Source organism: Bombina bombina, chromosome 3 (assembly GCF_027579735.1).
Source record: "Bombina bombina isolate aBomBom1 chromosome 3, aBomBom1.pri, whole genome shotgun sequence".
Lineage (NCBI taxonomy): Eukaryota > Metazoa > Chordata > Amphibia > Anura > Bombinatoridae > Bombina > Bombina bombina.
Genome location: NC_069501.1, coordinates 250,220,017 through 250,232,201, shown reverse-complemented (window position 1 = coordinate 250,232,201; position 12,185 = coordinate 250,220,017). Strand labels below are relative to the sequence as shown.

The following is a 12,185-nucleotide window of genomic DNA, read 5'->3' as shown; positions in this document are numbered from 1 at the left end:
CCCCCCTGACACGATCCCATCATTGAAATCACATGCACGATCGCAAAATTTCAATTTGTTTACATCGGAACAGTTAGAATATTAGTCTAGAAGTTTTGTTTGTCATCATGTACATTGTAGGGATAAAATATAAAAAGAAGGGCAGATGTATAAAGAGACCTGGTGCAAAATATACATGCTTTAGTTCGTTAGAAAATGTCATTTTAGCAACTAACACTACTGATTGGCTCACTTGCCCTATCTGATCGGGACCAACAGTTTTCTGTGGCTCCAGAGCAGTACTTTAATTATGTGTTAAACATGTTTGGTGGTTAAATGCATAGATGTGCAAGGGTGATAGTGCTAAAACAACATGTTTTAATAAATTAGAGCATTTAACTGTTGCACTACAAGGTCCCTTTAAATATTGTATTTCTTCCTACATCTTTGCGCTTACACATTTCTTGATGGATATTGTTTTAGCCAATCAGTGCCCTCTCATAAGTAACTCCACGGGCATGAGCACAAGGTTATCTATATGGCACACATGAACTAAAGTCCTCTAGCTGTGAAAAACTGTCAAACGTATTGAAATAAGAGGCGGCCTTAGAAATTAGCATATGAGCCTATCTAGGTTTAGCTTTCAACTAAGAACACCAAGAGAACAAAGCACATTTTATAATAATAATGAATTGGTAAATTGTTTAAGATTGCATGCGCTATCTGAATCATGTAAATTTAATTTTGACTAGACTGTCCCTTTAACATTCTCTATTTTGCTAGAGTGGCATATGCTTTGGCTAATAGACCCAGATCTGTTAAATCAATGTACAATTAAAAATACATTATCCGTTTGTGGGGTTAGGCACACTACCTTTTTAGTCTCTTAATTCACACCAACAAAACAGTAGCCTCATAGTAAAAAATACTGCTCTATTTATTTATTTTACTTTTATGTCTGTCATAAGCACCAATGCTGTTATGGATGGGGGCATAGACTAAATGAACCAGTAACTCCTATAATTTTACTTCTGGATTATAACACTTTATTAGCAAACACTTGTTGGGCTCCTAAAATATGTGTCTGGTTTTTCTATATTCTTGTTTGTTGCTAAGATTGAAATTTAACTTGTACTACCCATGTATTTTTCTATTTCATTTTATTCTTTTTATCTAAAATAATGTTTATTGATGTTTAAAAAAATAATTAGAAAAATATAAACAGAAAATAGAAGGAACACCAAAAGGAACTGAATAGTGCAAATAAGGTCCAAAAAGAGAAGTAAAAATGAAGAATGGCGTAGATGAATGCAATCAATCTCTATGATACCAAAGTGTCATTACCAGTATAAATAAAGAGATACTAGGTATCTTACATCATATTATTTTACATCCACAAAGAAAAACATACCAGGCGTTCAGTTTGATATATATGCTGGTCTAGGCAGAGAGCTCAGACGAGTATTACAAGATTCCCACATCTTAGTGCACCCCTGGTTTATTTAGAAATATTAAAAGTTCAAATGAAATATATATAATGCTAAAATATGGGACATGGAGGAGAAAGATGATACTTATCCTCTATAGAAAGTGTCTGACTAGTGAGGGGAGGTGGCCATTCATATTTTAAAAGTGTTGACCACTAGTGCTCTATCATCTCAATATGGTCCCGTTTCAGACAACTTAGCTTATTTATTTTGTAGAAATATAGGCATGAATGTAGAAAGCCCGCTATTAGATTTCACTCATCAAAACTTCATGATAGCAATGCTTTCTTTCTGTCCTTATAATACCTTGTATGATATTGTAGGTTGAAGCTTACTGGAAAAATTACAAAGACAACCTTCTAAGCCATCCTTCTGCTGAGGAGATCAAAGCATTCAGAAAAAACTTTATGAAGTCTGTAGTTGAACATGTTCAGTATGGACCAAATTCTCTAAAGGATTTCACCAAATGGAAAGTAAGAAACCTAATTACATCTGTAATGCTTGCAAGTACGAAGGGATAAAGCCTAAAGTACTTATACTGCTTTGAGAGTCAGCTTCTGCCAGTAACAAAGATGGCAGCTACCAGCGGGAAGTGGGGGGTTAGAGTTGTTTCGGGCGGATGAGGGGGTGAGAGGAGTCAGGGGGGAGGGTAATCTCTATACTACAGCAAAAATTAACGTTATAAGCTACCTAATTAACCCCTTCACTGGTGGGAATTTCAGACGTGTGGTGCGCATTTGCAATTAGCAGCCTTCTAATTGCTAACTATAATTGCAAAGCCATACATATCTGCTATTTCTGAACAAAGGAGACCCCATAGAAGCCTTTACAACCATTTGTATTATGATTGCAGCAGTTGTATGTAAATTATTTTAGTGAGAAACCCAAAGATTGCTAAAAAGCTAGCAATGTGTTTATATGATTGTATTTGGCGGCCAAATTGTGGCATCAAATATACCAAAATTGGCCTAGATTAACACCTTGGATTGTCTACTTTTAAAAATGAATAGTTTTCATAGACAAATAAAGAGCAAAACAAAGGCTCTATTTCTGTTTAAATGGAGTGATAGCAAAAATGCTAAACATTTTCCGGTATTTTGGACAAGTTTTTGTCTGAAATTCCTGGAAGCAAATTAGTTAAAGGGACATAAAACACAATTTTTTCTTCTTCATGATTTAGATATAATATTTAAACATATTTCCATTGTATTTCTATGATCTAATTTACTTAGTTCTCTTGGCATCCTTTGTTAAAGGAAAAACAATTTATTACTGGGAGCTAGCTGAGCACATTGGATGAGCCAATGAGAAGAGGCATATAAGTGCAGCCACCAATCAGCAGCTAGATTCCAGATTGCTTTTAAAGGATACCAAGAGAAGGAAGCTTGGAAAGTTGTTTAAGATTACATGCTCTGTCTAAATCATGAAGGGAAATTTTGGGTTTTATATGCCTTTAAAAGTTGGCATTTAAGTAATACATTATAGACCCATGCTGCGTCCAACATTTTTTTTAACTGAGCACTGTACAGCAGGGTCATCTCCCCTTTAATGTGTCCCCAATGACCCATTTTATCTGCTGGAAGGTATTACATTGTTTCCAAATAGCCTCTTTACCTTTATTTGTCAATTGAAATAGCTGTTTTTCATGCTGAAACTGTCACCTATATGGAAAATTGTTTACTACCGTATTGAGTACAGAAAATCTATGTAAACAAGATTCAGCAGAAGAAATTACACTCCTGAGATAAGGAAGTCGTTTTTTTTATGTAGATTGATAAGATAAGGATATATCTTCTCCCTGCAAGCTCAACCCATTTTAATGAATTGTGGTAGCAAATGTATATTTTAAAAAACAACAACAAACTATTTCAAATACATAAATAAACATAAAGGGGCTCTGACTATTTTTAAAGTCTTAGCAGCCTGGGTGTTAAGGGTAGTGTGTACATCACTTAGGAAGCATTTTTTTAATTAGAAAGCTTAGCACATTTTACAACAAAAAAAATTCCAGTTGCGGTATCCTGTGAATGTTTTATTTTTATTATTTAGGTAAAAATGATTGCGCAAGATCTCCTCTCTTCTGTGTTGGATAACAAGGAAAAAAAGACTCCATCTAAGACTGAACCAACAACAAAGGAAGATGATACCATTCAGGTAAACAGTGACGTGCAGTGATTTGCTAATTTTGTAATATATGCAACATATGTATTTTAAATGGACGTTTAACTAAAACCTCAGCAAAATGCTTAATCAAACATGGTAATTAATAACCAATTAATCAAATGAATTATTTAGACAGTATTTCCCGGTAGGTCAGAGTTTGTATAGCAAATTCAAGCATCCTGCATTTTGCATGACAATGCAACATGCTACATTGTTATCGGTCAGATCAGTGTAGCTGCTCATATAGATCTGGTTTTATTTCATCACAATGAAAGAAGACATGAAGAACTCAAGAACCTTTTAGCAGTAAAGTGATTAAAGAGACTTTAGACATAAAATTGCAGCCTCGTGTCTTAAATACATTTTGTAATGAATCTTTGTTTTTACAAATCACTATAATATTTATGCTCCTTATTCTTTTTCTTTTCACTTATTCCCCTGTCTCCCAGAAAAAAAGTAAATTGCTAATAAAGGAGACAAAGTGAACAGTCAATTTGAGAAACAGAAAGTCTCTTAAAATGTTATGCACTACCTGAACCATTTCAGGGTAGAAGCTACTTAATGAGGTGCGCTCAGGGAAGAAAACAAAAAATCCAAAATATCCAATGTGAAGGCAGCTCTTCCGAAATGTAGAAGGACGATGGAAAGATCTATAACAGGAAACAAGAAGGCGCCAATAGGGTGATATCGCCACAAACAATTGTATGTGCTGAGAAGGTGAGAGCAATACTCACAAGCGGGGCGGCACTATTGCGTGCCTGGAAAAGCAGACCGGGACCTCAAAGTCGCCCGGAAGACCACAATGGCAGCAGCGAATCCCAGCCAGGAACGTACTTGGTGTGGCCAATCCAAATCCTAGTTTGATTACACACCTTCCTCTCTGTACTCCAAAATTCTGAATACTTGCAAAAGGAAGTATAGTGACGGTGGGCAAGGAAACACACTGCGGTCACTCAAATATGGCATAAATCAGTGTTGGAAAGAGGGGAGATCAAACTCCAGCAGGATAAACATAAAACAAATTTATTAAAATGTCTTAAAATCAAGCAACGCGTTTCTCGGCTACACAGAGCCGTTTCATCAGGCTGGATTACAGCCTGATGAAACGGCTCTGTGTAGCCGAGAAACGCGTTGCTTGATTTTAAGACATTTTAATAAATTTGTTTTATGTTTATCCTGCTGGAGTTTGATCTCCCCTCTTTCCAACACTGATTTATGCCATATTTGAGTGACCGCAGTGTGTTTCCTTGCCCACCGTCACTATACTTCCTTTTGCAAGTATTCAGAATTTTGGAGTACAGAGAGGAAGGTGTGTAATCAAACTAGGATTTGGATTGGCCACACCAAGTACGTTCCTGGCTGGTATTCGCTGCTGCCATTGTGGTCTTCCGGGCGACTTTGAGGTCCCGGTCTGCTTTTCCAGGCACGCCATAGTGCCGCCCCGCTTGTGAGTATTGCTCTCACCTTCTCAGCACATACAATTGTTTGTGGCAATATCACCCTATTGGCGCCTTCTTGTTTCCTGTTATAGATCTTTCCATCGACTATCTGAACCATTAAAGCTTCATTTTGACTTCCATGTCCCTGTAAAATATATTGGTACTGGCTGAAAATACACCCACTCTTTGTGCTTCATTTATTAATGTGCTAACGGAGAGGTTCCCAGTGATAAAATCCGTCAGTGGTCACAACTAGTGGGCAGTATCACATTGGCCACATTTATCATTATGGAACACCGCCCCTGCTATCACGCATCCAATCATGTGAGAGTACCCCAATCGGACTAGTCTGCGGTCATTTTAAACCACCAGCTCAGAGCTAGTGGATAGGTTGAAACACAGCACTGCTTTTTAAAGGTACAATGAACTGCAAAAATGCTATTGTTTAAAAAGATAGATAATCCCTTTATTTACCATTCCCGGGTTTTGCATAACCAACGCTGTTATAGAAATATACTTTTTACCTATGCAGAATCTTAGATATGAGGTAATTACAAACTGCCTCCTTATCTCAGATCTTTTGACAGACTTGCATTGCAGGCAATTAGTGCTGACTCTTAAATAACTCCACACGCATGAGCACAATATTTATATGAAACACATAAACTAACGCCCTCTATCTGTGAAAAACTGTCAAATGCTTTCAGATAAGAGGCGGACTTCAAGGGCTTAGAAATTAGCATATGAGCCTACCTAGGTTTAGCTTTCAACTAAGAATAACAAGAGTACAAAGCAAATTTGATAATAAAAGTAAATTAGAAAGTTGTTTAAAATGACATTCTCTATCTGTATCATGAAAGTTTAATTTGGACTTTACTATCCCTTTAACTATTGGCTGCACTACATGAGCTCCAAAATGCATCGGCAGCTTGGTAAACAGAGGTCTTTATGGGTAATAAATAAAAGCAAAAAAAAAACTACCCCTTACACTTTTAATATTGCTTTTTTCCCCTTAAGGCATTGGGAAGTCCCAATAAACATAAACGTGATCGTGCAAAGGATTGTACAGAAGACTCTCCCACGAAGAAGATAAAAACAGTGTTTGATATTATAAATACTCCGTTGTCACCCAGAAGATCCAACAGGTTGCACGAAAGCCCACTTAAATGTACTCCAGTGAAGAACAAACATAATATGACTTGTAAAAGCGGTGAAGATGGATTGCAGAAAGTGAGACTAAATAACACCCCTTCAAAAAAGCAAAACATAGAAGTCAAAAAACAAATTGTGCAACAAAGTAACTTAAAAACCAGTGTAAGTATTGACCTCTAGTTTTGTGCAATATTTCAGGTTCTCATATAGACCAAAACTATTATCAGGAAGTTTCCAATAGTCTACTAGTATAATATTTCTGCAGATAGGCAGGAAATCTGTATATTTAAAGGGACATTGTACACTAAATTTTTCATTGCATAAATGTTTTGTTGATCCATTTATATAGCCATGCAGGTTTTTTTTTTGCGTGTGAAAATAAATAGTTTTGCTTATCGATGCACTCTCTCAAATTTCACAAACTCCTCTTTCTGACCATCATCTCCTAACTTGCAACATCACTTCCCTCCCTACAACCCCCCCTTCCTCTACCCCTCACACCAAACTTCACAGAAGCACCAAGTCATTAGCTCAGCAACAGCTTGCTAGCTCTCTCTCCCCTCTGCCATCAACCCCTTTTCCTGCCCTGACCAATCTGCCACTATAACTCCACCCTTACATCGGTCATTGACACTCTGGCCCCTCCTACCATAGCTCAGAAACCACGCTCTCATCCTCAGCCCTGGCATACTCCTCTGACACGGTACCTACGCAGATGTTCCCGTACTGCTGAGGGACACTGGAGAAAAATCTCAAAGTTCAGTGACTTTCTTCACCCTAAACTCCTACTATTCTGCCCTTAATCTTTATATGCAACAATACTTCTCTAATCTCATCTCTACTCTTTCCTCTAACCAAAAATGTCTGTTTTCCACGTTCAATACTCTTCTCCGCCCACCTCCGAATACAACTTCTCTCAGCTCAAGATTCTGCCAGCCACTTCAATAACAAAATTGACTCCATCAGAAATGAAATCAGCTCTCAACATACTACCAATCTCCCACCCCCTCAAAAGCTCACAATCTTCCAAATACCCATAAATGTAGCTCTTTTGCCCCGTTACAGAGGAAGAAGTTTCTGCCCTTATACTGTCCTCCCACCTCACTACCTGTCCCCTCAAGCCCATCCCTCACAGCTACTCCCCTCCCTCTCTACTACCCTCACCCCCATACTCTAACACATTTTCAACCTCTCCCTCAGCAGTGGTATATTTCCCTCATCTCTAAAATATGCAATGGTCACACCTATTCTCAAAAAACCTTCCCTCGATCCAACCTCCCCATCCAACTACCGTCCTATTTCCCTACTCCCTCTTGCCTCAAATCTCCTCGTAAAGCTAGTATATGCACGTCTATCCCATTTCCTTACACTAATCTCTCTTCTTGACCAACTGCAATCTGGATTTCGTCCCCATCACTCCACAGAGACCGCAATTGTCAAGGTTACCAACGACCTACTTACAGCAAAATCCATAGGCCACTTTAATGTAAAGCTGATTACTGACTTTTACACACTTCTTTATTTTACTGATAATCTCTAGTGTTATTTTTCCAGCCCTGTGTTGCTAAATAAGGTACAAAGAAATAACTAGTGTATCATGGTGACATGTTATAGATTTATGAATTACAACCCCCGGTGGATGCTTTACTAATTCTAATGTCTGTGTTTTCCTACAGAAAAGACTTGAAATGGAACCACTACATTTTCTTCAGTGCCACAGTAAAAACAACAGTTGTGAGGACTTTAAAACGCAGTTGTGGGCTTGTGCGTTTGAACCCAATGTAGATGCTTCGTCAAGCAGAGGTGAGTCATTGTTAGGGTCAGTATTATAGTGAGGTAGAGTAGGCACGTGCCTACAGATGCCCTCCATAGAGATGGAACAGAAATAACTGCACTGTGCATGCTTGGCTGCGCATGCTTTGCTTTAAGATCGATGCAAGTATTATGTATGTGATGGATCCAGCTTCCCCGCGCATGTGTGGTGCTGTTATTTCACTGCCGGCGGCCATCTTAGTTAAGGTCGCTGGTACAGCGAGGAATCGCGGGGGGCTTCAGATTTTGGTACCTTCAGACACCTGGGCTGTAAATCCGGCCCTGGTCATTGTGATGTGCATTTGTAAAAAGTCTGACTTTCTTTCATTAAAGGGTTAATATTATATTGTCGTCAATATCAGTATTTTTCCTCCCGTATTACAACATATTAACATAGTGGAGGAATTTGAAATAGTTTTAAATGCATTAACATCTAATTTGCTGCATTTATTTTTGAATTGACAAACTCCACCCACTGTTTGCCTTATTTGGAGGAGCCAATCCGAACTTGCACCTGGAGTAGACTGTAACGTTTTCATTGTTTTGCAGTTCTTATCTTAAAGGGAAAGTCTACTTTGACCACTGTTATATTACAATAATTCTTATCTCTGATTAAATACCTGTATTTAATTTTTAAGCCCCTGCAGACTGCCCCTTATCACAGTGCTTTTTACAATCTTGTATTTTAGGTAAATAGTGCTGGTGCTTGTATAACCATTATCATTCTCCGCGGGAGTGAGCACAATGTATATATCTATATAGCACACATGAACTATCACTGTCTAGTTGTTGTGCAAGATTTAAAAAGCACTTTAAAAGGGGCGGTCTGCTGATGCTTAGAGAAAGGCAATCATAGAGGTTATAAAGTATATTAATATAACAATGTTGTTTATGCGAAATTGGAGAATGAGTAGAAAAGGCGTTATCTATCTTTTTAAACAATAAAAATAATCAAGTAGACTGTCCCTTTAACATCTCTGCTGAAACCCATTAAGGACAGATATGTGTCAGGGATAGGCTAGAGAAGACTGACATATTTATTCATGATACAGAAAGAGCATGACATTTTAAACAACATTCCAATTTACATCTGTTTTAAATTTGCTTTGTTCTCTAGTTATCTTATGTTGAAGAGTAAATGTAGGTAGGCAGATAGGACCGTGCATGTGTATTTAGCAGTCTATGGCAGCAGTATTTGCAACAATATATAATTCTGCTATAAACATTGTCACAAATACTGCTGACAGATGGCTAAAGAGTCGACATGTGCACACTTCTGGGCTTACTAAAGATTAGTCTTTAAAGTGAAGGTAATGTTAATACCCCTAGAATTCATAAATGCTTACCATATAATCAGTTTACTATGATCGCAAATTTTTTTTGTCATTTTTTGGAAAAAAATAGTTTTATTCATTATGTTTGTTCCTACCGTTACAGGGCAAACTCCTCCCATCCTTTACTTCCCATTTTACTGTTGTGTGACGTATAGAGCGGTCCCACCTGCTCTATACGTATCTCTAATGTGCGGTCACGAAGATACTTTCTAATGCGCATGCGCGAATCGGCAGTTTCTCAGTCTACCGCACATGCGCGTCACGGCAATACCAGTGTCTCCAATGCGCTAGAAACATAGTACTCAATGAATAACAATAATTTGTTCATTGAGTACTATGTTTTTTGTGAACGAGAGCCGATTTTTATTAGTTTGAGCCGTCCGTGACAGCAGATGCTGTTTCTTGGGTAAGCTATCCAATGCGCATGCACTAAACAGGAGCGCGCTCCAGACACCATTTACATCATTGATAATGGTTGAGCATGCGCAGGCTAAGATGTGGGCGGGTGGCGTAGTTCCACGGCCGCCTATCGGCCAGGATTTCAATAGGTTATTTGAGCAACGTGACCTAGGGAGAAAAATAAATAAAAATTACGGGCTGATTTAGGCGATGAATATTGTTTATATGGATTACGGCTATAACTTTGTTTAGAGTGAATCTTATAAAAAACGATGAATGAAACTTATATTGATTTTTGGAGAACAATATTACTGTGGATCGTAAACATGGTAAGTTTACTTTCACTTTAAGATATTTTTAATATTTACACAAAAACTGGAATCTTACAGAACATTCACTTATTATATTTATTAAGTACCAACATGTCTCTATGTACTATACATGATGATAGTGTAATATTCACAAGTGTGAGTTGCTATCCAATGCGCACCCCCTTTACACAAAAGTGTTCTACAAGACAGTTGGGCTTTCATCTTTGTTGATGTTCCAAGGGCAACATTTGGAAACATAGGTGAGGGATCTGAGGAGAGAAATCAGAGACATAGATTACTGTAGGTTAAAAGCATTCCTAAACACATATGTTTAAGAATGCTTGAAACAATGAAAGATTTAGGCATGCGTTATAGGATGACAACTGATAATGATGCACTTCTAAAAAATATCCTGTAGATGGCAGTATAATGAAAAAAGTAGACCTTGGTAGAGTGAAGGAAGCGAGTGGCAAAACATTCAAAATAAAGGAAACCAGGCTGGCAGTGCTTCTACTGAATTGTAATACCATAGAAAATGATGCCCAAACATTGTTTTGTCTGTACAATGAATGTTAAAAGGAAATCTAACATTTTGTGAACTTTTTACCTTATAGTTGTTGCAACCTGTGGTGGGGATTCTGTCTGTCTCATTGACTGTGAGACCGGAAAGGTTTTGAAGAAATATAAAGTGGCTGGTGAGGTAAGTTTTATTCATTACTTAGGTTCTCTTAGATGATATTCCTTAATATTTGGAACTAAAATAGTTTTTTACTCGCTTTTTAAATGGTTCTAAGCATTTTTATTTTCTCAAAGGAATATAGAAATGAATTATTGTGAATTCTACTTTTTAAAGAGGCTTTTTTGTTTACTCAAAAATTAAGAAAACATTTGATTTTAATAGAGACAAAAAAAAATGGATCTTGTGCAGCAGTTATTTTTGTGTCCCTTTAATTGCTCCGTTGCAACTCGTCGCTCTAATTGCGCCCTGTAAGTGCATTACAAATACTTTTTCGTCATTTAGAGGGATTGTTGATCAAAAACTGTTTTCCATGATCCTCCGTATTACAGGCCGGGGATTGTTGTTGGCCTTGTGAAGCCTGGGAGTGCTGGAGACATCACATACGCACGTGGTGACGTCACAAAGGGGGCATTACTAAGAAGCGTAGTCACTAATCCTTAGTGTAGCTGCAAGGGAGCTGTATGGGATAAATTCTTTAAACCCCTCAATCTCAGCTCCCTTAGTAGCTACAACCCTCCAAGACCCCTCATTTGAAAAGAAATACCTGGTATTAGAGAAGTAATATGAAAAGATGTTTATAAAGTGAAAATAACAGATGGGGATATTTTTGGGATGGGGACATTATATGATCAACAACAAAAAAATCTGGTCTCTCTAAAGACTATGAATAAAGTTTATTTTCTAGTAAACAAGTGCCTTCTTATAAATTATATTAGTTTTCACCTAGATTACAAGTTGTAAATTATAAGTTGTGCGCTATACTGGGTGCATAAAGAAAGCAAAAAAATGAGCGGTATCGTACTTTCCATAGCGCTGCCATTACAAGTTACTGAAAAACCTCCTTGTGCTGTGTGTTATGGTGCGACAAGCTCCATACCGCACAAAAGCCAAGGGCTGAGTTTATGTGCTTGTGCACGCTTTCCCCATAGACATCAATGGAGAGAAAGTGTAAGAAAAAACTAACACCTGCGATCGCGTAATGGAGATCGCTATAACAAACCCCATTGATGTCTATGGGGAAAAGAAAATTACGTTTAAACCTAAAATAAACCCCTAGTCTAAACACCCTTATCCGCTGCCCCCCCCCCACATTGCGACTATTAAATAAACCTATTAACCCCTAAACTGCCAGCCCCCCACATCGCAACTAATAAACTAAACCTATTAACCCCTAAACCTCCAGCCCCCAACATCACAACTAATAAACTAAACCTATTAATCCCTAAACCACTGGCCTCCCACATTGCAAAAGACTAAATTAAACTATTAACCCCTATACCTAACTTTAAATTAAAAGTTACAAAATAAATACTTACCTGTGAAATAAAAATGATCAATTAACCTAACATAACTATTCTAATAATATTAAA

The 12,185-nt window shown here is 37.6% G+C and overlaps 1 protein-coding gene across 1 annotated transcript in view; it reads left to right on the top strand.

Moving 5' to 3' along the window:
• LRWD1 (leucine rich repeats and WD repeat domain containing 1) overlaps positions 1-12,185 on the top strand; it is a 44,775-nt gene that overhangs the window by 7,980 nt on the left and 24,610 nt on the right. The window contains exons 5-9 of the mRNA XM_053704597.1: positions 1,790-1,939; positions 3,516-3,620; positions 6,086-6,382; positions 7,897-8,023; positions 10,691-10,776. Coding sequence (XP_053560572.1) covers positions 1,790-1,939; positions 3,516-3,620; positions 6,086-6,382; positions 7,897-8,023; positions 10,691-10,776 — 765 coding nt within the window. The remainder of the gene's footprint in view (positions 1-1,789; positions 1,940-3,515; positions 3,621-6,085; positions 6,383-7,896; positions 8,024-10,690; positions 10,777-12,185) is intronic.